This window comes from Prionailurus bengalensis, chromosome A1 (genome assembly GCF_016509475.1).
Source record: "Prionailurus bengalensis isolate Pbe53 chromosome A1, Fcat_Pben_1.1_paternal_pri, whole genome shotgun sequence".
In the NCBI taxonomy this organism is placed as follows: domain Eukaryota; kingdom Metazoa; phylum Chordata; class Mammalia; order Carnivora; family Felidae; genus Prionailurus; species Prionailurus bengalensis.
Window position 1 is genome coordinate 407,363 of NC_057343.1, and position 26,803 is coordinate 434,165.

Genomic DNA, 26,803 nt, shown 5'->3' on the forward strand with positions numbered 1-26,803 from the left:
AGAAGAATGCTGCTGCAATTTTGACTGGGATTTCATTGACTGCGTAGATAGCTTTGGGTAGTATTGACATTTTAACAATATTTATTCTTCCAATCTGTGAGCACGGAATGTTTTTCCATTTCTTTATACCTTCTTCAATTTCCTTCATAAACTTTCTATAGTTTTCAGCATACAGATCTTTCACATCTTTGGTTAGGTTTATTCCTAGGTATTTTATGCTTCTTGGTGCAGTTGTGAATGGGATCAGCTTCTTTATTTGTCTTTCTGTTGCTTCATTACTAGTGTATAAGAATGCAACTGATTTATGTACATTGATTTTGTATCCTGCAACTTTGCTGAATTCATGTATCCGTTCTAGCAGACTTTGGGTGGAGTCTATCGGGTTTTCCATGTTTAATATCATGTCATCTGCAAAAAGTGAAAGTTCGACTTCATCTTTGCCAATTTTGATGCCTTTCATTTCCTTTTGTGTTCTGATTGCTGATGCTAGGACTTCCAACACTATGTTAAACAACAGTGGTGAGAGTGGACATCCCTGTCGTGTTCCTGATCTCAGGAGGAAACCTCTCAGTTTTTCCCCATTGAGGATGATATTAGCTGTGGGCTTTTCATAAATGGCTTTTATGATGTTGACGTATGTTCCTTCTATCCCGACGTTCTCAAGGGGTTTTATTAAGAAAGGAATCTGAATTTTGTCAGATGCTTTTTCTGCATCGATTGGCAGGATCATATCATTCTTTTCTTTTCTTTTATTAATGTGATGTATCACATTGATTGATTTGCAAATGGTGAACCAGCCCTGTAGCCCACGAATGAGTCCCACTTGATCATGGTGAATAATTCTTTTTATATGCCGTTGAATTAGAGTTGCTAGTATCTTGTTGAGAATTTTTGCATCCATATTCATCAGGGATATTGGCCTGTAGTTCTCTTTTTTTGCTGGGTCTCTGTCTGGTTTAGGAATCAAAGTAATGCTGGCTTCATAGAAGGAGTCTGGAAGTTTTCCTTCCCTGTCTATTTTTTGGAACAGTTTGAGAAGGATAGGTATTATTTCTGCTTTAAATGTCTGGTAGAATTCCCCAGGGAAGCCATCTGGTCCTGGACTCTTATTTGTTGGCAGGTTTTTGATAACTGATTCAATTTCTTCACTGGTTATGGGTCTGTTCAAGTTTTCTGTTTCTTCCTGTTTGAGTTTTGGAAGTGGGTGGGTGCTTAGGAATTTGTCCACTTCTTCCAGGTTGTCCAGTTTGTTGGCATGTAATTTTTCATAGTGTTCCCTGATAATTGCTTGTATCTCTGAGGGATTGGTTGTAATAATTCCCTTTTCGTTCATGATTTTATCTATTTGGGTCATCTCCCTTTTCTTTTTGAGAAGCCTGGCTAGAGGTCTATCAATTTTGTTTATTGTTTCAAAAAACCAACTCTTGGTTTCATTGATCTGCTCTATAGTTTTGTTTATTTCTGCTCTGATCTTTATTATTGCTCTTATTCCGCTGGATTTGGGGTGTCTTTGCTGTTCTGCTTCTAGTTCCTTTAGGTGTGCTGTTAGATTTTGTACTTGGGATTTTGCTTGTTTCTTGAGATAGGCCTGGATTGCAATGTATTTTCCTCTCAGGACTGCCTTTGCTGCATCCCAAAGCGTATGGATTGTTGTATTTTCATTTTCATTCGTTTCCATATATTTTTAAATTTCTTCTCTGATTGCCTGGTTGACCCATTCATTCTTTAGTAGGGTGTTCTTTAACCTCCATGCTTTTGGAGGATTTCCAGACTTTTTCCTGTAATTGATTTCAAGTTTCATAGCATTGTGGTCTGAAAGTGTTCCTGGTGTGATCTCAATTCTTTTATACTTATGAAGGGCTGTTTTGTGACCCAGTATGTGATCTATCTTGGAGACTGTTCCATGTGCACTCGAGAAGAAAGTATATTCTGTTGCTTTGGGATGCAGAGTTCTAAATCTATCTGTCAAGTCCATCTGATCCAATGTATCATTCAGGGCCCTTGTTTCTTTATTGATCCTGTGTCTAGATGATCTATCCATTGTTGTAAGTGGGATGTTAAAGTCCCCTGCAATTACCACATTCTTATCCGTAAGGTTGCTTATGTTTGTGAGTAGTTGTTTTATATATTTGGGGGCTTCCCTATTTGGCACATAGACATTTATAATTGTTAGCTCTTCCTGATGGATACTCCCTGTAATTATTTTATAGTGCCCTATTTCATCTCTTGTTACAGCCTTTAATTTAAAGTCTAGTTTGTCCGATACAAGTATGGCTACTCCAGCCATACTACTCTTTTGACCTCCAGTAGGATGACAGATGGTTCTCCATCCCCTCACTTTCAATCTGAAAGTGTCCTCAGGTCTAAAATGAGTCTCGTGTAGACAGCAAATAGATGGGCCTTGTTTTTTAATCCATTCTGATACCCTATGTCTTTTGGTTGGAGCATTTAGTCCATTTACATTCAGTGTTATTAGTCAAAGATGTGGGTTCAGAGTCGTTGTGATGTCTGTCGGTTTTATGCTTGTAGTGATGTCTCTGGCACTTTGTGGTCCTTGCAACATTTCACTCACAGAATCCCCCTTAGGATCTCTTGTAGGACTGGTTTAGTGGTGATGAATTCCTTCAGCTTTTGTTTGTTTGGGAAGACCTTTATCTCTCCTTCTATTCTGAATGACAGACTTGCTGGAGAAAGGATTCTCGGCTGCATATTTTCTCTGTTCATCACATTGAAGATTTCCTGCCATTCCTTTCTGGCCTGCCAAGTTTCAGTAGATAGGGCTGCTACTATTCTTATGAGTCTACCTTTGTAACTTAGAGCCTGTTTATCCCTAGCTGCTTTCTGAATTTTCCCTTTATCCTTGTATTTCACCAGTTTCACTATGATGTCTTGTAGAGAAGACCGATTCAAGTGTACGTCTGAAGGGGGTTCTCTGTGCCTCTTGGATTTCAATGCCTTTTTCCTTTCCCAGATCAGGGAAGTTTTCAGCTATGATTTGTTCAAGTAAGCCTTTAGCCCCTTTCTCTCTCTTCTTCTTCCTCTTCTGGAATTCCTATGATATGGATATTGTTCTGTTTGATTGCATCACTTTGTTCTCTAAATATCCCCTCATACTCCTGGATTTTTTTTCTCTTTCTCAGCTTTCTGCTTTCCCATAATTTTATCTTCTAATTCACCTATTCCCTCCTCTGCCTCCTCAATCCGTGCTATGGCCGCCTCCATTTTATTTTGCACCTCATTTATAGCGTTTTTTAGCTCCTCACGACTATTTCAGTCCCTTGATCTCTGTAGCAATAGATTCTCTGTTGTCCTCTATGCTTTTTTCAAGTCCAGCAATTAATTTTACAACTATTATTCTAAATTCTTGTTCCGTTATACTGCTTGAGTCGGTTTTGATCAATTTGTTAGCGGTTGCTACTTCCTGGAGTTTCTTTTGAGGAGAATTCTTCCGTTTCATCATTTTGCATGGTCCCTGGGGTAGCTCCAAACTGCAGGGCACTTCCCCCGTGCTGTCCAGAGTAACTTGTGTTGGTGGATGGGGCCGCAGTCAGATCCGATGTCTGCCCCCAGCCCACCACTGGGGCCACAGTCAGACTGGTGTGTACCTTATCTTCCCCTGTCCCAGGGGCAGGACTCACTGTGGAATGGTGTGGCCCCTGTCTGGGCTACTTGCACACTGCCAGCCTTGTGGTCCTGCTTTGATGGGATCAGGCATATTAGTGGGGGTGGAACCACAAGGTGCACAGGGGCAGGAGGGGCAGGCTTAGCTCGCTTTGCTGACAGTGGTCCCCTGAGGGAGGGGCCCTGCAGCACCTGAAGGGAGGCAGACCCGTAGGAAGGATGGATCCATAGAAGCATAGCATTGGGCATTTCCATGGTGCAAGCAAGTTCGGTGATGGGAACTGGTTCCCTTTGGAATTTCGGTTGGGGGATTGGAGAGGGAGATGGCGATTGCCAGCACCTTTGTTCCCCCTACCCCGAGCTGAGCTCTGTCTTCCAGGGCTCAACAACTCTCTCTTCTGGTGTCCTCTCACCCTCCCCACTCTCCAAGAGCAGAGCTGTTCACTTTTACCATTCCAGATGTGAAGTCCCGCTGGCTGTCAGAACTCATGGAGTCCAGCCCCTCCGCCTTTGCAAGCCAGATTTCGGGGGCTCTGCCTTGCCTGGCGGGCTGCCCCTACAGAGCACCAGCTCCCTCCCACCAGTCCATGTAGCACGCACCACTTCTCCACCCTTCGTACCCTCTTCCATTGGGCCTCTCGTCTATGTTTGGCTCCGGAGAGTCTGTTCTGTTAGTCTTCTGGCATTTTCTGGGTTATTTAGGCAGATGTGGTGGAATCTAAGTGATCAGCAGGATGTGGTGAGCCCAGAGTTCTCCCACGCCACCATTTTCCTTCCTCCCAAATTTAAATTTTAAAAAATTTATTTTTAATATTTATGTTTGACAGAGAGAGACAGGGCATTAGTGGGGGAGGGGCAGAGAGAGAGGGAGACACAGAATCCGAAGCAGGCTCCAGGCTCTGAGCTGTCAGCACAGAGTCCAACGCGGGGCTCAAACTCACAGACCTGTGAGATCGTGATCTAAGCCAAAGTTGGATGCTCAACCAACTGAGCCACCCAGGCACCCAGTCCCAAATTTAAATTTTAAAAAAAGGTACAGGTAATGTCCTAATTTCTGCATTTACTCAACTTCTTGGCCTTCAAGAAAATCCTCCTGTAGACTATCCCAGTGGTGGCATTCTGCCCATGCCTTCCTTTAAAAGAATAGAAAACAGATTTATTCAACTACTCAACCGGTAGTGATAATGTCCTCTGGTTCTTGGGGAAGGGTAGTATTTTAATTCCAGGGCAATTAACATACAGTGCTGTATCAGTTTCAGGTGTATTGTCCTCTAGTTCTTTTATATTCTTCATGGAGCTTAGTATACTTTTAGGCAAATAACAGGCTCTCAATACTCACAAAATAGTGAACAAATCAGACTAAGCACAGGGTAGGGGTGTGCTAACTGATAGAGTAGCAAGTAGTCATTAATGGCCACTATAATTTGTAATTTGAGCACACAGAGAAATAATCGCTCTCCTCTTCATTCTCAAACTTCACATAAAAAGTAGTCTCTCTTAGAAGGACGTAGACTCCAAAATTTTCCTTCCAGTTAAGACCGCTTTTTTTCTCTTCAAAGAAAATGTTCATAATGTGTCCTTTCATTTATAATTTTATGAAGGTTTCCATTGAACATGTAAAGAAAGTAGAAAAATTCTAAGTTACTATGAATGTTTGGTATTTTTCCCACTCTGCTAAAATCCACTTTCTCTTCCAATGAAATGGTTTCAGAGATTCCAATAAAAGAGAGAGGAGGCAGTCTGGGATCAATCTTCATGGAATACCTATACATTTTAATTATTTGCATATGATCTGCTTAGATTTTCACTCTGTTTCAGTGGGTTCCCTTGCATTTGTTAAAAGTGGGCTCTCTTGCATTTCATTATGCTTCTACTACTGGAAAATGGGCATTTGCATGTTTTATCTTGTTTTGCCAATGGATCTATAAAGTGTAGCAGAAAATAGCATCTGTTGTTTAGGTTGTTTGATTCTGTATATTGTTTTTATTTATTTATTTTTTTTATTTACATATTTAGGTTTTCTAAAAAGAGGGAAATACTCAAGAATAAAAGAAATCAACAGTGATTTTTTAAAAAAAAATCCCTTACTGTTTCTGCTTCCCCTGCCCTAATTTCCTTGAAGTCTGACTTTTTTCTCCACTGGGGCAGCTCTCATCAAGTCTGGTGAGCCCCTTCTCAGTCCTCACTATGCGGAGCCTCCTGCAGCATCATATCATATTCTAGAAATTCCTTTTTCTAAAATTTCCCTAGCTCTGTGCCCACCCTGAGTGGGGCAGAAAGCTGACATGTGGTGATATCACTGAAAAACAGTGACATATGATTGGGAGTCAGAAAAGCATAAAGAAAGGCAGTCTGTAATAATGCTAATAGATATGGGCCCTGGAATCAGCCTACTTGGGCATCGTCAAAGCCCAGCAACCGAAGAGCACCAGAAACACACCTGCAGTCAAACAAAGCGAGGTTGAGTTCACTTGCTGCTTCAAAGGAAAGAGGACACCAAGAAAATCATGGGGCTCTCAGTGCAGTAGAACTTGAAGGGTCTTGCTATAGGACCTGGTTTGTCCTGGGAGAGTCTAAGGAAGGTCTAGGGGAGCAAGAGTTAGTTGTGATTGCATGCCATCAAGAAACCAGGGCAAATTGGTGGTTGGGTATCTTGGTAATTTTTATCCAGGAGGGGGGTTGGATTAAAGGGGGTGAAAGCTGTCATGGATAAAGAAACTCACATTAGCTGGAAAAGAGCAATATTTATTTCTAATCTCTTTCTAGGTTCAGACATGAACCAAGTAGTTGTATTTCCACCCCCATTCCACCTTGGCCACGGAGTGGATGTATCTGAGTCGTGTTTAGAGTCTTTGAAAATTGTTCATGCTCAGTTGGGAATACTGTGACCTGTAAGCTTCCAGGGCTGTTTCCTTACCTACACAATTTGAATTTATTTAGCTGGTAAAGCCTTGTACAAATAACTTTCTCTCTCTGTACTTCAGTTTGCTCATTTGTAAGATAGTGATAGTAATATTATCTCACCTAATATAACTGTTGTAAAGACCAGAAGACTTAATACACATAAAATGGTAAGTATTGTGTGTCACACATAGAAAGCACTCAATAATTGGTAGCTCTTACTATCAATGTCATTCTCATGATGATCATTATCACAGCTTTCCATTAGCTTAGAGATGACTTCTCTGAAGTAAAATGCTTCCAAGCTGGCATGATCACTTATGTACACACACACACATTTCCAGAGGCAGGATTTTTCCAATTCTGTTCTCTCAAGAAGCTGTTAAAAAGGCAGTGTTGGGGGTGCCTGGGTGGCTCAGTCGGTTAAGCAGCCGACTTCGGCTCAGGTCATGATCTCGCGGTCCGTGAGTTCGAGCCCCACGTCGGGCTCTGTGCTGACAGCTCAGAGCCTGGAGCCTGTTTCGGATTCTGTGTCTCCCTCTCTCTGACCCTCCCCTGTTCATGCTCTGTCTCTCTCTGTCTCAAAAATAAATTAAAAAAAAAAAAGTTAAAAAAAATTTTAAAAAAAAGGCAGTGTTGGTTTAGATATGCTAAATAAGAAAGTCCTTCAACAACCGTGATGAGAGTTACATTATACTCAAAGTGCAACTGAAACAAGGGGAAGAAGGCCAGGGAAGCCTTTCTTGGCTATGAAATCCTCCAACGATCTTTGCAAAGTACCAGTTTCCCCAAATTAATATGAACTGAGTCCAGTAAGAATAATAATAAGCACAAATACAAATCACTGCAGACTGTTAGTCACCTAAAAATACCCTAGGATCTTCTGTACTAGGAGGGCAACCATATAATTTATCACTCAAACTAGGACACTTATGAAAATAAAATGAGGCCTTATTAATAATTGTGTTGAGATAAGAGGCCCAAACAAGGGTGTCCTTGGCTAACCAGGATGCATGGTCACCCTGTGCATTTGGTGAGACCTGGCAGAAAAAGCACAGGTCTGGGGGCCAGGACTCTCCATCCAAACATATTCACGGACCACTCATTTAGCCACTCAACAGTGTGATCCCCTCAAATGTAAGAGAACAATAATGATGGCCTCTATCCATCTCAGGAGGAAGACGTGAGGAAAGAGATGTTAGTACTTGTTTAAACCACATTTCATCAAGTGGCAACATATTCCTAACGTTATTCAACATTTTCCATAGGGGATCTGAGAATCTGGACTCTTAATAAATTACTGAAATAAGGACTTATGCTCAAAACCAGCAACCTTGCCCTACTTAGCAGTTGGGGTCAAATAACAACAGAATGTAGGGCTTTCTCAGGAGAAAGATACCTCCTTTAACCACCAACTGTTCAAGCAGCTTTCATGGGGGCCATTCCAGAAAGATGGTCCAATCTTCAGAGACTAAAACCAAATACTTAGACTATCTCCAAAATGGTTAGCTCCTCAATATGTGTCCTGTTTGTATCCAAAATGCAGTAGTTGTTTACCACCTAAAAGTGACAGATGAGGGACAACATGGAAAATCTGTACTGTCTTGGCCTTCTGATTCATCTGAATTCTCCAGAAAGTAGCAGCCATTCTATTTATATATTATTCAGCTAGCTCTTTCATAAACAGTAATTAGCCATTTCACATAGTGTGTTATTGGAGAGAGGGTGTTGTAGCCACTCTGATTAAACAGAATGGACCCCACCCAAAATTTGGTGATGTCGAAACCATACACCAAGAGGATATGGAAAGATTTATTACTCACATAATGAGACTTTCTGCTTCCAAGTAGGTCCAAAAATGGCTTGTGAGAACAGAAAAAGGAAAGTAGGGGTGAGGATGAGTTGAGGGTTCCAAAAGAGAAAATACCCAGGCTTTTATTATCTTTTCCCGATGTGGGACAGAAAGAAAAGATGAGTTTAAAAGCTGTCGGCAAACATCAAAAAGAAGGAGTCTGACTCCTTAATACAGGGGGTATGTCTGAGTCAAGTTAGCTCAGTGGGACAAGGACGGCAAGCATAAAGAAAAAACAGGGACACATCTGATCAAGGACTCTTATCCACATAAAGAAAGAACTCTTAAAACACAGCAAGTAAGAAACAATCCAATTAAAAAATGGGCCAAAGACCTTAACAGACACCTCACCAAAGAAGATACACAGATAGCAAGTAAACACATGAAAAGATGCTCCATATAACATGTCATCAGGGAAATGCAAATTAGAACAACGAGAAGGTACCACTACACACCTATTAGAATGACTAAAATCCAAAACACTGACAACACCAATTGCTGGTGAGGATATGAGCAACAGTAACTCATCCGCTGCTGATGGGAATGCAAAATGGCATAGCCACTTTGTAGGACAGTCTGGCAGTTTCTCAAAAATTAAACATACCCTTACTATATGACTCAGCGATCATGCTCTTTGGTATTCACCCAAAGGAGTTGAAAACTTAAGTCCACAAAAAACCTGCACATAGCTGTTTATAGGAGCTTTATCCATAATTGCCAAAACTCAGAACCAACCAAGATGTTCTTCAGTGGATGAATGAATAAATAAACTGTGGTACCTCCAGACAATTGAATATTATTCAGTGCTAACAAGAAATGAGCTATCAAGCCATGAAAAGATGTAGAAGAAACTTAACTGTATATTACTAAGTGAAAGAAGCTAATCTGAGATTACATACCATATGATTCCAACTATATGACATTCTGGAAGAGGCAAAACTATAGATACAGCAAAAAGATCAATGGTTGCTAGTGGTTGGGGAGGGGGAAGAGATGAATAGGCAAAGGAGTTTTCAGGACATTGAAAATATTTTATGATATAATGATTTGTCTAAATCCATTGAATATATAACACCAAGAGCGAACTCCATGTTTAACTATGACTTTGGGAGATTGTAATGTGTCAGTGTAGGTCTGTTCGTGATTACAAATGTACCATTCTGGTGAATGATGTTGATAATGGAGGAAGTTATGGGTGTGTGGGACGAGGTGGTACATGGGGAATCTTTCTATATTTCTCTTAATTTTATTACAAACCTAAAACTACTTTCAAAAAGAAAAGAAACAACATCGCAAACAACACAGTTCTAGAAGCCCTACATGGTGCTAAAAACTGTGCCAGGCACTGACTACAGACAGGGTTTTATTTAGTGCTTATCATTTGCCAGACACTGTTCTAAGCACTTTTATATATGTTAACTCAGTTAATCCTCCCAACAACCTTGAGAGGCAGGTATATTGTTATCCCATTTTGCAAATGGGAAAACTGGGGCACAGAGAGAGTGAGTACATTGTCCAGGTACACATGATTAGCTTTAAGTAGCAGAGTCAGGAATCAGACCTAACCAGTCTGACTCCACAGTCTGTGCTCTTAGCCACTGTGTGATACTGTCTCTCACAAAAGAGGGATCAGTCAATGCCTGTGAAACCCAAAGTTATTTCAGTTTCTTCTACTTGAAGAGAATGCACTCTCCAAGAATACTTTCCATAGTGATTTTTATATATTAACATAAAAAAGAAAACCTCAAAAATATGTGAATAGTCTTACACAATTTTTAAAATTCCATTTAGTTTTGTAGTATTGTGGGAATCAAAAGCCGGAGGTAGGTTTACTACTATTTATATTTTATAGGAAGAAAAACCACAGCTCTAAGAATTTAGATTTGGACTACAGACCAAAGGACTGAGGACTACAGACCACTGTAGCCAGACCTCTTCAGGACCCCTCATGCTTCACCTGGGCCAACCTCTGAAAGGTAATTTCAGGTTCATTCAAAGAGTAGACCTGGAAAACCTGCCGATGGAGAGCTCACTTGCCATGTCTCATGTCTCACTCATGCGATATGAATGCTAATGCAGTCTGGCCACCGGATTTTAGGGCATAAAGTGTAATGAGAAGGCTGCTGTAGTTTCCACCACACATTCATCTTTTTCAAGTGTATGCTGCCCCTGGCCACAGCCCCAAATTCTTTCCACTCATTAACATCTCCAGGAACATGGGAGGGCAAGTGTTATTTAAGAACAGCATTAATACCTGACACTTGTTAACAGTGGACTGTTTCAAAGCCATTTCACACTTAATTCTCATAATAAATCTGAGGAATGATCTGGGTATTTTACAGGTAAGAAGAATGAATCTCAAAGAGATTCACTTGCCTAATGTCACACAGATAATCAATGACAAAACTGAATTTATCTGTCTCCTGGTATGGAGTATTTTTCATGGCCCCATTGAATTCCTCATTCAAAATTCTTGAAAGATAGAAGGGACTAACCAGAAACCCTGAGCAGGTTATGAGTCAACAAGAGTCCATTTTAGTTCATGTGCTCACTGTGTGTCAGACACTGTGGGAGCCCTCTGCAAGCATTATCTCAGTGAACCCTGTAAGCAGCTCTACAAGGCAGTGACTATTATCATGCCCATTTTGCAGATGAGGGCTGAGGTCCATAAGTAATAAGTGTTCTTAGAGACCTTTGGCCAACCTAAGCCTTCCTACTATACTGCTCTGCTTCGGTGGTGTACAGGCCCATTTCCTTCTTTCATTTCCTTGGTAAGCAACATCCTGGGTAGGAGAATCTCCAGCCTATGAGGAGAACAGCTCCTTATTCTGGAGCTAAAAACAACAACTGAAGCTCTTCTACCTATCGCTACCAACTGATCCCCACAACCTAAAAGAGAGAGAAAGCACTTGAATCATATCATTCCCCTGCTTAATAAAATCCAAAGTTTTAGCATAGCCTACAATGCTCCGTATAATCTGCCTTTGTCCACCTCTCCAGCTTCATTTTGTACCATCTTTCTCACCCACCACCACTAACAGGAAGGGTGTCAACAGCACCCTGCAGGGGATAATATGGGAGCCATCTTTAGGAAAATGCAATCTGCCTCAAAAAAGCAAGACCAATCCACGTGAAACAATTAAAGACTGATAAGAAAAGAGAACAGACATTTCTCCAAAGACATTCAGATGGCCAACAGACCTCAACATCACTGATCGTCAAGGAAATGAAAATCAAAACTACAATGAAATATCACCTCACACGTGTCAGAAAGGCTAAAATCAACAACACAAGAAACAACAAGGGTTGGCAAGGATGCAGAGAAAGGAGAACCATCTTGCACTGTTGGTGGGAATGCAAACTGGTGCAGTCACTGTGGAAAAGAGTATGGAGGTTCCTCAAAAAGTTAAAAATAGAACTATCCTACAATCCAGTAATTGCACTACTCAAAGGATACAAAAGTACAAATTCAAAGAGACACATGCAGCCCGATGTTTATAGTGGCATTATTTACAATAGCCAAATTATGGAAGCAGCCCAAGTGTCCATAGACTGATGAATGAATAAAGAAGATGTGATATGTATATATAATGGAATATTACGCAGCCATAAAAAGAATGAAATCTTGTCATTTGCAACAACATGGATGGAGCTAGAGAGATAATGCTAAGCAAAATAAGTCAGTCAGGGAAAGACAAAAACCAAATACTTTCACTCATATGTAGAATTTAAGAAACAAAACAAACGAGCAAAAGAAAAAAAGACAGAGACAAGGCAAGACATAGACTCTTAACTGTAGAGAACAAACGGATGGTTACCAGAGGGAAGGTGGGTGGGGGGATGAGTGAAATAGGTGATGGGAGTTAAGGAGTGCACTTATGATGAACACCAGGAGATGTATGGAAATACTGAATCACTATATTATACACTTGGAACTAATATAACACTGTGTCAGCTATAGTGGAATTAAGATAACAGAAAATAAAATGAAAGAGAGCATAATTGACAGCTAAAATGGATGGTACAGACAAACCACAGAGATCTTAATACTGGTGGGAATCCACCACCTGTGTTCAGCCCCGGTGGGGACCATTTGAAGGAGGCGTTGGGGATCTGAGAGCAGTTTTATGTAAAAACACAAGGATGAATTGAGACATTTAATATACTGTTTGTACTAAAATGACATAGGCCAGTGAACATAGGAATGAGTTATTGGTTTCCAAGAACTTCTATCAATTCTGATGTGAGTTTTATTTGCCTTTAAGATGAAAAGTGAGGGGGTTAGAGGAGATAAGAGGAGGAACACAGAGAGGAAACAAGAGGCTGAGAATTAAATATCCCCGTGAGAAAAGGGTGGTAAGCATGACCCTATTTTGACTCAGGCTACATCACCACACCCCCCACTGCAATTTTTCCATAGTTCTCAAATCCTCCTTTACTACAATGAGTTTAAATACCCCTTCATTTGTGTCTTCCTTTCCTCCCTGAAGCTACTGTCAAAACTGATACCATGTGTTAGAATCATACCCAGTGTTGTGAACTGCATTAAAGACATATCTGACTCAAGTATGGAGAGTGAGGATGGCATTGACAACAGGAAATGGCAGCCATATAATACCCAGCAAGACAACATGAGACTGGAGAAGTGACTGCTTCTCAAGCTTTGCATGAAACGTTTTCATTCTTTTACAACATCTGAGAGGAGGGACAGGGAGCCTACTGTCCATAAGAAATGGGCAGGTGAGGGTTTGGAAAGGTAGAGAACAGAAGCTGCAAGTGTGTGCCTACCCACCACTCTGGCCAGGGCTCCTGAGGAAAGGCTCCAGGGGCAGGACCGCCTTTCAGGTAACAGCATAGCATACACAATCAGTGACTATTACAGTCGGTCATAACAGGTCATGTATTTTTCTATTGAAAGTTACCTGCAAATGCAGTCCCTTTCATCTGCCTCACCACAGAGTAGATGCAAAGCCAAGCTTGGGCTCACTGTCCCTTGGAGATTTTCTAATCATAACAACTTGCCTCAGGGTGCCTGGGTGGCTCAGTTGGTTAAGCATCTGACTCTTGATCTCAGCTCAGGTCTTGGTCTCAAAGTCCTGAGTTCAAGCCCCACATTGGGCTCCTTGCTGGGCATGGAGCATACTTAAAAATAACAACTTGCCTCAAATATAAACAAATAAAGTCACTCTAAACATGGGTGTTGCTTCTCCCTCAGTGTCTATACCTTTATGTTTCTAAAAGAATTAAAAAAGGTGTAGATAGCAGGGAATGTAGGTCTTAGAATGGATGGAACTAGGGAAATGTACATAAACCACCGAGTAGTCAGAAGAAACTTCAGCTATGTAAGGCAATCTGTCTCTCAGTGAGCTTCACCTCAACCTCTTAAATCGGAACCTCTAGAGCTTGGGCCTCTGCATTCCCATAACCTCTCCAAGGGATTCTTAACACACCAAAGTCTGGGAATCACTAGTTAACTTCTGCTGGCTAAGTTCAGGCTAGAGGTATGTAACCTCACCCAACTGTCAGGAAAGCAGTCACTTGCTCTGACAAATGCATATGGAGAATTCTCCCAATTAATGAGTGGAGTCCTGAACAGAGCATAGGAGGAACAGTGACAGATGCTTGCACCCTGCTGCCCTGTAAGAAGGCTCACAGGGGTACATTTCCTCAGGCCCTGCAGGTTTCTCCCAATTTCTAGGATTACAGAGCTCTTCTTGGAGCTATTTCTCAAGAAAGGACACTGTAATCCCATCTTGTCTACTAACTCGTCATAGCCAGGTTGAAATTTGCTGATCCCTACAAAAGGTCCCCAAACCTAGCCTGGAGCAGCAACTGTCATCTCTCCTTTCATCTAAAATTTCATATTGATCCAGTTCATCTCTGTTACAAGTCCCCAAAGTAAAGTCTTCTGGAAGTGGGCATCAAAATTGGTGTAGTAAAATATAGGAGCACGGTCCAGACACCAGAACACCAGAACTCTAACTCTACCCAAGGAAGTCAGAGTGGTTCTGAGCCTTGGCCTCCTCATCCCAAATGAGGAAGGGTATGTAGGAATCTTTAAAGGTCCTTCCTGCTCCACTACCCTGAAATTTCTAAGAAAAAATCTAGAGTCACTTTCTGGAAGAGGTGGGTATTCTGCCACCTCCAGACGCACATAGAAGACAGTGTATACCTTTTCACTGCACACCTCTGATAGTAATGCTTTAGGATAGAAAAGGCAGAAGCAACATGGCAGAAGACCTGAAAACTACCTCCAGAGCATAAAGTTGAATCAAACTGCAAATGCTGTTTGTTATGGGCTGGGTGCCATCTAGTGCATTTTGCGGCTATGTCAAGCTGGTTAGTGGTATGTTTGTGAGATCTCCCTACTGCCATCTGGTGTTCTGATGCCATGTGAGCATTTACTACATTACTACTGAGTATATACTATGTATGAGGCTCTGTGAATGTTGTATAATAAATTATTTTAATGACAACCTGATACTTTCAGAGAGTCTAGGAAAAAATGTCAAGACTTGCTTGCACCACGCAAACGCCCAACACTGTACTTCTGTGGATCCATCCCTCCAACGGGTCTGCCTCCCTTCCGGTGCTACCTCCCGCAGGGGATGACCACGGCAAAACGAGCTAAGCCTGCCCCTCCCGCCCCCGTGCACCTTGCAGATCCACCCTGGCTAATATACCCCTGGCCAGATCCTACCGAAGCAGCACCACAAGCCCAGCAGTGTGCAAGTAGCCCAGACAGGGGCCACACCACTCCACAGTGAGTCCTGCCCCTGGGACAGGGGAAGATAAGGTACACACCAGTCTGACTGTGGCCCCAGTGGTGGGCTGGGGGCAGACATCGGGTCTGACTGCGGCCCCATCCACCAACACAAGTTACTCTGGACAGCACAGGGGAAGTGCCCTGCAGTTTGGAGCTACCCCAGGGACCATGCAAAATGATGAAACGGAAGAATTCTCCTCAAAAGAAACTCCAGGAAGTAGCAACCGCTAACAAATTGATCAAAACCGACTCAAGCAGTATAACGGAACAAGAATTTAGAATAATAGTTGTAAAATTAATTGCTGGACTTGAAAAAAGCATAGAGGACAGCAGAGAATCTATTGCTACAGAGATCAAGGGACTGAAATAGTCGTGAGGAGCTAAAAAACGCTATAAATGAGGTGCAAAATAAAATGGAGGCGGCCATAGCACGGATTGAGGAGGCAGAGGAGGGAATAGGTGAATTAGAAGATAAAATTATGGGAAAGCAGAAAGCTGAGAAAGAGAAAAAAAATCCAGGAGTATGAGGGGATATTTAGAGAACAAAGTGATGCAATCAAACAGAACAATATCCATATCATAGGAATTCCAGAAGAGGAAGAAGAAGAGAGAGAAAGGGGCTAAAGGCTTACTTGAACAAATCATAGCTGAAAACTTCCCTGATCTGGGAAAGGAAAAAGGCATTGAAATCCAAGAGGCACAGAGAACCCCCTTCAGACGTACACTTGAATCGGTCTTCTCTACAAGACATCATAGTGAAACTGGTGAAATACAAGGATAAAGGGAAAATTCAGAAAGCAGCTAGGGATAAACAGGCTCTAAGTTACAAAGGTAGACTCATAATAATAGTAGCAGCCCCATCTACTGAAACTTGGCAGGCCAGAAAGGAATGGCAGGAAATCTTCAATGTGATGAACAGAGAAAATATGCAGCCGAGAATCCTTTCTCCAGCAAGTCTGTCATTCAGAATAGAAGGAGAGATAAAGGTCTTCCCAAACAAACAAAAGCTGAAGGAATTCATCACCACTAAACCAGTCCTACAAGAGATCCTAAGGGGGATTCTGTGAGTGAAATGTTGCAAGGACCACAAAGTGCCAGAGACATCACTACAAGCATAAAACCGACAGACATCACAACGACTCTGAACCCACATCTTTGACTAATAACACTGAATGTAAATGGACTAAATGCTCCAACCAAAAGACATAGGGTATCAGAATGGATTAAAAAACAAGGCCCATCTATTTGCTGTCTACACGAGACTCATTTTAGACCTGAGGACACTTTCAGATTGAAAGTGAGGGGATGGAGAACCATCTGTCATCCTACTGGAGGTCAAAAGAGTAGTATGGCTGGAGTAGCCATACTTGTATCGGACAAACTAGACTTTAAATTAAAGGCTGTAACAAGAGATGAAATAGGGCACTATAAAATAATTACAGGGAGTATCCATCAGGAAGAGCTAACAATTATAAATGTCTATGTGCCAAATAGGGAAGCCCCCAAATATATAAAACAACTACTCACAAACATAAGCAACCTTACGGATAAGAATGTGGTAATTGCAGGGGACTTTAACATCCCACTTACAACAATGGATAGATCATCTAGACACAGGATCAATAAAGAAACAAGGGCCCTGAATGATACATTGGATCAGATGGACTTGACAGATAGATTTAGAACTCTGCATCCCAAAGCAACAGAATATACTTTCTTCTCGAGTGCACATGGAACAGTCTCCAAGATAGATCACATACTGGGTCACAAAACAGCCCTTCATAAGTATAAAAGAATTGAGATCACACCAGGAACACTTTCAGACCACAATGCTATGAAACTTGAAATCAATTACAGGAAAAAGTCTGGAAATCCTCCAAAAGCATGGAGGTTAAAGAACACCCTACTAAAGAATGAATGGGTCAACCAGGCAATCAGAGAAGAAATTTAAAAATATATGGAAACGAATGAAAATGAAAATACAACAATCCATACGCTTTGGGATGCAGCAAAGGCAGTCCTGAGAGGAAAATACATTGCAATCCAGGCCTATCTCAAGAAACAAGCAAAATCCCAAGTACAAAATCTAACAGCACACCTAAAGGAACTAGAAGCAGAACAGCAAAGACACCCCAAATCCAGCGGAATAAGAGCAATAATAAAGATCAGAGCAGAAATAAACAAAACTATAGAGCAGATCAATGAAACCAAGAGTTGGTTTTTTGAAACAATAAACAAAATTGATAGACCTCTAGCCAGGCTTCTCAAAAAGAAAAGGGAGATGACCCAAATAGATAAAATCATGAACGAAAAGGGAATTATTACAACCAATCCCTCAGAGATACAAGCAATTATCAGGGAACACTATGAAAAATTACATGCCAACAAACTGGACAACCTGGAAGAAGTGGACAAATTCCTAAGCACCCACCCACTTCCAAAACTCAAACAGGAAGAAACAGAAAACTTGAACAGACCCATAACCAGTGAAGAAATTGAATCAGTTATCAAAAACCTGCCAACAAATAAGAGTCCAGGACCAGATGGCTTCCCTGGGGAATTCTACCAGACATTTAAAGCAGAAATAATACCTATCCTTCTCAAACTGTTCCAAAAAATAGACAGGGAAGGAAAACTTCCAGACTCCTTCTATGAAGCCAGCATTACTTTGATTCCTAAACCAGACAGAGACCCAGCAAAAAAAGAGAACTACAGGCCAATATCCCTGATGAATATGGATGCAAAAATTCTCAACAAGATACTAGCAACTCTAATTCAACGGCATATAAAAAGAATTATTCACCATGATCAAGTGGGACTCATTCGTGGGCTACAGGGCTGGTTCACCATTTGCAAATCAATCAATGTGATACATCACATTAATAAAAGAAAAGAAAAGAATGATATGATCCTGCCAATCGATGCAGAAAAAGCATCTGACAAAATTCAGATTCCTTTCTTAATAAAACCCCTTGAGAACGTCGGGATAGAAGGAACATACGTCAACATCATAAAAGCCATTTATGAAAAGCCCACAGCTAATATCATCCTCAATGGGGAAAAACTGAGAGGTTTCCTCCTGAGATCAGGAACACGACAGGGATGTCCACTCTCACCACTGTTGTTTAACATAGTGTTGGAAGTCCTAGCATCAGCAATCAGAACACAAAAGGAAATGAAAGGCATCAAAATTGGCAAAGATGAAGTCGAACTTTCACTTTTTGCAGATGACATGATATTAAACATGGAAAACCCGATAGACTCCACCCAAAGTCTGCTAGAACGGATACATGAATTCAGCAAAGTTGCAGGATACAAAATCAATGTACATAAATCAGTTGCATTCTTATACACTAGTAATGAAGCAACAGAAAGACAAATAAAGAAGCTGATCCCATTCACAACTGCACCAAGAAGCATAAAATACCTAGGAATAAACCTAACCAAAGATGTGAAAGATCTGTATGCTGAAAACTATAGAAAGTTTATGAAGGAAATTGAAGAAGGTATAAAGAAATGGAAAAACATTCCGTGCTCACAGATTGGAAGAATAAATATTGTTAAAATGTCAATACTACCCAAAGCTATCTACGCAGTCAATGAAATCCCAGTCAAAATTGCAGCAGCATTCTTCTCGAAGCTAGAACAAGCAATCCTGACATTTGTATGGAACCACAAAAGACCCCGAATAGCCAAAGTAATTTTGAAGAAGAAGACCAAAGCAGGAGGCATCACAATCCCAGACTGTAGTCTCTACTACAAAGTTGTAATCATCAAGACAGCATCATATTGGCACAAAAACAGACACATAGACCAATGGGATAGAATAGAGACTCCAGAATTGGCCCTACAAAAGTATGGCCAAGTTATCTTTGACAAAGCAGGAAAGAATATCCGATGGAAAAAAGAGTGTCTTTTTAACAAATGGTGCTGGGAGAACTGGACTGCAACATGCAGAAGAATGAAACTAGGCCACTTTCTTACACCATTCAGAAAAATAAACTCAAAATGCATAAAGGGACCTGAATGTGAGACAGGAAACCATCAAAACCCTAGAGGAGAAAGCAGGAACAAACCTCTCTGACTGTAGCCACAGCAATTTCTTACTTGACACATGTCCAAAGGCAAGGGAATTAAAAGCAAAAATGAACTATTGGGACCTCACAAAGATAAAAAGCTTCTGCACTGCAAAGGAAACAATCAACAAAACTAAAAGGCAACCAACGGAATGGGAAAATACATTTGCAAATGACATATCGGACAAAGGGCTAGTATCCAAAATCTATGAAGAGCTCACCAAACTCCACACCCGAAAAACAAATAATCCAGTGAATAAATGGGCAGAAAACATGAATAGACACTTCTCTAAAGAAGACATCCAGATGGCCAACAGGCACATGAAAAGATGCTCAGCGTCACTCCTCATCAGGGAAATACAAATCAAAACCACACTGAGATACCACCTCACGCCAGTCAGGGTGGCTAAAATGAACAAATCAGGAGACTACAGATGCTGGTGAGGATGTGGAGAAAAGGGAACCCTCTTGCACTGTGGGTGGGAATGCAAACTGGTGCAGCCGCTCTGGAAAACAGTGTGGAGGTTCCTCAAAAAATTAAAAATAGATTTACCATATGACCCAGCAATAGCACTGCTAGGAATTTTCCCTAGGGATACAGGAGTGCTGATGCATAGGGGCACTTGTACCCCAATGTTTATAGCAGCACTTTCTCAACAATAGCCAAATTCTGGAAAGAGCCTAAATGTCCATCATCCGATGAATAGATAAAGAAGTTAGGTTTATATATACAATGGAATACTGCTTGGCAATGAGAAAGAATGAAATATGGCCTTTTGTAGCAACGTGAATGGAACTGGAGAGTGTTATGCTAAGTGAAAAAAGTCATACAGAGAAAGTAGATACCATATGTTTTCACTCTTACGTGGATCCTGAGAAACTTAACAGAAGACCATGGGGGAGGGGAGGGGAAAAAAAGGTTAGAGAGGGAGGGAGCCAAACCATAAGAGACTCTTACAAACTGAGAATAAACTGAGGGTTGATGGGGCATAGGAGGGAGGGGAGGGTGGGAGATGGGTACTGAGGAGGGCACCTGTTGGGATGAGCACTAGGTAGTGTATGGAAACCAATTTTACAATAAATATCATACTAAAAATAATAATAATAAACTTTTTATAAATGTTAAATCCACTGTTTTATTGAAACGAAAGTAGAACCAAGGTTAAAATACACTTGATGCTTTTAAAAGTCATAATAAAATGTGGAATATCTATCTCTGTATCTGTGTTCTGAGATGGCACTACACCAATGGTGTATACATAGAGACACATATGTAATGAGTAAATCAAGGTTCAAGACCCTGCCCAACCAAATTACTGCATTCTGATATTTCCTTTGTACCTCACTTTCTCCCACTCCTATGCAAATACCAATGACAACAAATCTGAATTTTAAAATAGAAGAGAAGGTAATAAAGCTTGTAGAAGATAATAAATACAATGAATATTTAGCTTGGGGAAAGATTTTAAAACAATATTCACAAATTGCAAATCTTAACGAAAATTCCATAGTAAAATACAACACTTTTGGACAATAAGAGATATCATAAAGTAAAACACACACACACACACACACACACACACACACACGCACACACACACCCCAAAACAAATCATAGCCTAGGAAAGGATATTTGCAATGGAATCTAGAATAAAGAATTGCTATAAATCAGTCAAGAGACAACCCAAAAGGCAAAAAGAAGAATATGAAAGTCTAAATGAATAATAAACATGAAAACTCATTAGTCATTAGAGAAATGTAAGTAAGGCCACAAGGAGATATCATGGCACAGGCATTGAATTGGCAAAAAATAAATAAACAAAACAGCTGCTAATCCAAGCTTTTGCATGGTAGGTTAGGTTCACACACTGATGGCAGGAGTGAACAGGTAGGCTAAAAGGTAAAGAATTCTGTTTATCTTGTATACCTTTAGGTGGGGAAAATATCTCCCCTGTTACCTACAATATATACATGCTTTCAGGTAAGCTTGGGATTTGAAATATGCTGTCAGGGTAGTCTATCAAAACACAAGCCAAGACATTAAATTAAAGTGCTCCTAGATTCATCATGCATTGAGGTGCCTAAAGGAAGCAAAAATGAAATCTGGGGAAATGTATCCTTAATACAGGTCTTACAAGATTCCCACAGATAAACATTTTCAAACATGAGCTTAAAATCCAAAATTACAAAACATATGAAGAAACAAATCACCACGAATGAGGACTGGTAAAAATAATAAATTGCATATTTATACCTCTGAAGAATATCAGAAAAAGGAATGTTGGGGTTATATAACAAAATAAGTGTGCTTAAAATATTAAAGTAATAAAAGATGGAACAAAAAACATGAGAAAGGAACATAATTCTCTCCAAAAAAGATCAGGCAAAATTTGAAATAAAAAAAAAGAGAATATCTAGAATTGAATAAAATAGTCACTGAAAATTTAAAACTCAGTGGTCATGTTAAATAGCAGATTATGTACGGCTGAAGAGAGAATTGATTAACAGGTATAGATATCTGAAAAAAATTCCCAGAATGCAGCACAGAGAGATAAAGAAATGGAAATATGAAAGCGAAGTTAAGAAAGGTATAGAATGAAAAGGCCCTATTTACTGTCTAACAGGAGCTCCAGAAAAAATAACAAGGGAGAAATAATATTCAAAGAGATAAATGTCTGAACATAATATTTGTTTCTATTTTTTTAATAGAGGAGAAAAAAAGGAATATATGCAGGCAGTTATTCTTACCCTCTGAAGGCACTCTGCCATCTCTAGATGTTTCCTCCACAATATACCTGCCCCATTGCTACCAGATTACTTTAGCCCTTGCTCTTACAACTTCACTAGCACTCTACTGCTTGAAAGGTAAAGTCCAAACTCCTTAGTCCAATATTGAAGACTCCCCAAAATTCTACCCCAATATACCTTCTCCAAAAAGCTCACTTTAAGGAAATTCATGCTCTGACTTAATGGCCTACAAATTAAATTCCAGAGAGGCCACTGCACCTCCCACTTTTCTTTGCTTAAGCCATTCTTTCTCTCTGGAATGCCTGATGTCCTGTTTACTCCTTAAAGTCCTACCCAGGTTTTAAGGTCTAATGTAAACCCCTATATCCTTTAGGAAGGCTAGACATCATCTCTTCAGAATGCAGTAATTCTTATTGTTTCTAATCTCCTCTGGCACTTAACACAAGCCACCCCCAGCAGAAGTTACCGTTTTAGAGGTAGAGGGCTACATACCTCTCAAGCAGGAACCTGTTAGTTTACAAATGCTTAGCATCCCCAACTGCTCCCAGCAGTGCCTTGTATACCATTAACAACTATTAACGATGACCAGACTTTAGTTTGAAATTGTTAATGGAACCTCCCCACCGGTAGATACTGATAGGTTCTCCACTAAGGCTACTATTAGTCAAGCCCCCACATTTCCAGCACACAGGTTTAGGGCCTCTAGCCCTAATATATTGAGGGAAGAAGGATGACTTCAATACAAAAGATTGTTTTCTACCTGTAAAGTCGACAACAATTTAAGTAATAATACGCGAAATCTGAATTTGAATGCAGTAAGAGTGCTACGGGAGTGTGCTTTAGGTAAAAATCTGAAAGTAAGTGGTCCTTCCCTGACCTCCGGTGGCGTCCTTCCTCAGACTGTACCCGCCCAAGTCCAAGCCGAAAACAGCCACCCCCGCACCTGGAATTCCGGACGCCCCAGCGTGGCAAGCTGAGAAGGCGGGCTAAACTCTTTGATTGGCTATCAGGAGCCGCCTGCCCTGAGGATTGGTCGCTGCCGCAAGGGACGCCGGGACTGGCACGTGGTACCCGTCCTCGGATCCCGAAGGAGGCCGCCATGGCGGCAGTACCTTCGACGGCTTGTTTCAGCTTGTCTGCCTATCGGCAGATGGGGAGGAAGAGTCGGCCGTGGGGCGCTGCCGAGATTCAGTGCACTCAGTGTGGAAGAAGGGAGTCCAGAGTTTCTGGTGAGGAGACCCCCATGGGGCCCAGCCCCGCCTTGGCCATCTGCCCTCCATAGGCTCTGTCCCAGTCAGGCTGCTGGGCCTGGAGACGGAGAGCAAGGCCTGTCCCGAGGGCTGGGAGCCGAGTGGGGTGGCAGTGTGGGGCGCTGCTCAGTTACAGCAAGGTGGACCTGGAGAACTGTGTCACAGGCCTCCCTGCGTGTCTGCAGCCCACCCTCGGGGCGGCAGAGACGTCCCCTGTGGTCAGGGTGGCTCCGTACCTCTCCGAAGCTTTCTCCACTTGGCACCTGCTTCTCTCCCTTTTTCACTGATTCTATTAGGGAATGGTGTGTGAGCTCTCTTGAGCGTTAGTTCAAAAACTCCCCCGGGTTCACAGATTCGTGAAAGGGTAGATGTAAAAATTTAGCCCATTGTCTTGTGATCAAGAAGTAACGAAATTTGATTTGCTTGTGTAGATTTTCTTGCAGGAGGAGTAATGAGTAGACCACTTTAAAACGTTCCAGGATTAGAAAACAGATATTTGGCATTGGGAGGGAAGCGTTATCGCTCAGTTTGGCTTAAGGCATTGTTTGGGAAACAATTCACTCTTTTTGTGCATCTTGTGTTTTTTCTTTGTACATCAAGGGGGGAAATCCACTGCACTCCTATGGATTTAGAATCTGCTCCAGTGAAAACACTTTCAGGTTACTTTAATGTAATTTAAAATGCCTTAGAGTGCTGTCTCTGGCGGGAGTTGTTGAATTTCAAACTGCAGTTGCTGAAAAGTCTTATTACCACTCCAATGACTACTTAACATTTATACTTTAATAGTGAAAATCGTTCATTTTCTCAGTCCCTCCGAGATGGACTCCGTTTGAGAGATGTGAGTGAACCTTTGTAGAAAAAGTTGGTTAGTTGTGTTTTAAGGTGGGGAGCCAAGTTTCTCCTACTCTTTTTATCACAGCTGTCGCATAGAAAATCTCCATTGTTTGAATCAAATAAGCATTACCAGATAAAGTTTACGAACATGACCTTTTAAAATCACTCATGCTTCCATATGTTTGTATTACAATGCTCAGAAATACTAGGTGGTATTTAGGCATATAAAATTGTGGAAGTGCTTTGTAAGCTATGATGTATCACAGATTAGACTGGTACAATATCAGAAATTGTATAAGGATAGACAAGTTAAACAATTTTGATTTATTTGGAAATATTATCTCTGAAATTTAAATAGAGCTGTAAAATTTAGCTTGGTCATAAGCAAGTTTCAGATATTTCGCTTGGCTTGCAAACTAAAGCTTTTTTATCAAAAGAATGTAATTCTTATAAATCAGCAAGAACACTGTCTTTTGGCAATAAAATATAACTGATTTTATCTAGTGCTTTTCCTTTTTTTCTTAAAAAGTGTTTTAAAATGACAACTTTTTGAAGTTACATAGCTAAAACAAATATGTTTACTATGATAAGCTTTAAATTCTATTGACAGCATTAAAATCTTGATATTAGGCTTTCACTCAGGATTATGGTATTTCCCCTCATAAATGCTAGGTTTGTGAAATTATCTTTATGTGAATCATGTATGTGTGACAGTAGTAGCATCTGGCTTCTGTCAAGTATCTTAGGTCATTGTAAGAGAGAGGTCTTGCCAATGTCTCATATCTGCCCTCCCTGTTCCCTTCACAGGATTGGAAATATAAATTAGAGGCAATGGGAACAAATAGAAAGAGTATTGGACTTGGACACAGAACTAGGCTGGAGTCTAGATTATACCATTTAGCCACATCACCAAAAGGTTTATCCATTTCTAAGTTGAATGTAACCTTCCTAAGCCTACTTGGCTGTGATATGTACAAGGATCAAATGACGTATGTCAGAACATTTTGTATGATTATAAGATATGGCAAATTCGAAGTAGTATCGGTACCAGAAACTAAATTAATGCAAACAATATTACATAGCCCTGCTTGGCTTTCAATTTGACTTTTTCCCTCCTTCAGACTTAATAGCTTCTACTGAATTTTGTTTAACAGGTCCTGCATTTCTAATGAAACTTGATATCTCTTCCCATGTAAGAGTCCCCTCTTTTAACTTTTCCCTCTGATTAATGCTGCACATTCAATGCTAACAAACTATAGACAGTTTAATTCACAGCAGAATTTCATTTCATAGGTCACCACCATGAACTTCAATGTGGACATGCTTTTTGTGAACTGTGCTTGTTAATAACTGAAGAACACAACACAATTATATGTCCTGATTGTGAGGTAAGTTTTATCATCTTTCATAGTCAGTATATTATAACCTACTGTTGAAGGTAAAAATGTTAGAGAAAACATACTTCTAGTTAGAACCTGAAATTTTGAATTTTTGCTGCTGAGTCTTAAAGCAGCTTAACAAAAGATAAAGCTTTTTTTGATTCGTTTTATAATTGTTACGAATATTCAAGAAAATACAAAGTTAAAGTTCTACATTAATCAGCCTATATATTTTGACTCTTTTTAAAAAATAAGTTTTTAAATTTTAGAGAGAGCAAGTGTGCAAGCAGGGGAGAGGGACAGAGCGAGGGAGAGGGAGAGAGAGAGAATATCTTAAGTAGACTTCACACACAGCATGGAGCCCAATACAGGCTCAGTCCCATGATCCTGGGATCATGACCTGAACTGAAATCAAGGGTCAGATGCTTAACTGACTGAGCTACCCAGGCACCCCTTTGGAGACTTCTGTGGAAAATTGCCTCTTTTTAATTATTTTCATTTATTTTTTTACATTATTTTTAATGTCTATTCATTTTTGAGACAGAGAGAGACAGAGCATGATTGGAGGAGGGGCAGAGAGAGAGGAAGACACAGAATCCAAAGCAGGCTCCAGGCTCCGAGCTCAGAGATATTAGCACAGAGCTCAATGTGGGGGCTTGAACCCACGAACTGTGAGATCATGACCTGAGCCGAAGTCAGACGCTTAACCAACTAAGCCACTCAGGCACCCGTATTTTTATTTATTTTTTACGTTTATCCTAATTTTTACTGTTTCCAATGATCATTTTTGTTTATTTTTTCAAATTTTTATTTAACTTTTAGTTAACATACAGTTAATATTGGTTTCAGGAGTAGAATCCAGTGATTCATCAATTACATACAACACCCAGTGCTCATCATAACAAGTGCCCTCCCTAATACCCATCCCTCATCTGGCCCTTCCCCCACCCACCTCCCTCCATCAACCATCAGTTCTCTAAGAGTCTCTCATGGTTTGTTTCTCTCTCTCTTTTCCCCCATCCCATATGTTCACCTGTTCTGTTTCTTAAGTTCCACATATGAGTGAAATCATGTGGTATTTATCTTCTCTGATTAACTTATTTCACTTAGCATCATGCATGTAGCTCAGTCTGTGTCATTGCATATGGCAATATTTCATTCTTTTTGATGACTGAGTGATATTCCATAAGAATGTCTTTTAACACACATGCACACACACCATTCATCTTTATCCATTCATCAGTTAATGGACATTTGGGCTCTCTCCATAGCTTGGCTAATGTTAATCATGATGCTGTAAACATAGGGGTGCGTGTCCCCCTTCAAATCTGTATTTTTGTGTCCTTTGGGTAAATACCTAGTAGTACAATTTTTGG

At 40.6% G+C, this 26,803-nt stretch overlaps 1 protein-coding gene across 2 annotated transcripts in view; it reads left to right on the plus strand.

Annotated features, from left to right (window-relative positions):
- The first annotated feature begins 23,043 nt into the window (after nt 1-23,043).
- Nucleotides 23,044-26,803, plus strand: part of RNF17 (ring finger protein 17) — a 115,074-nt gene continuing 111,314 nt past the window's right edge. For both annotated transcript variants that reach the window (XM_043574478.1, XM_043574485.1), the window contains exons 1-2: nt 23,044-23,193; nt 25,342-25,436. In XM_043574478.1, the coding sequence (XP_043430413.1) occupies nt 23,064-23,193; nt 25,342-25,436 (225 nt within the window). In that variant the 5' untranslated portion in view covers nt 23,044-23,063. The remainder of the gene's footprint in view (nt 23,194-25,341; nt 25,437-26,803) is intronic.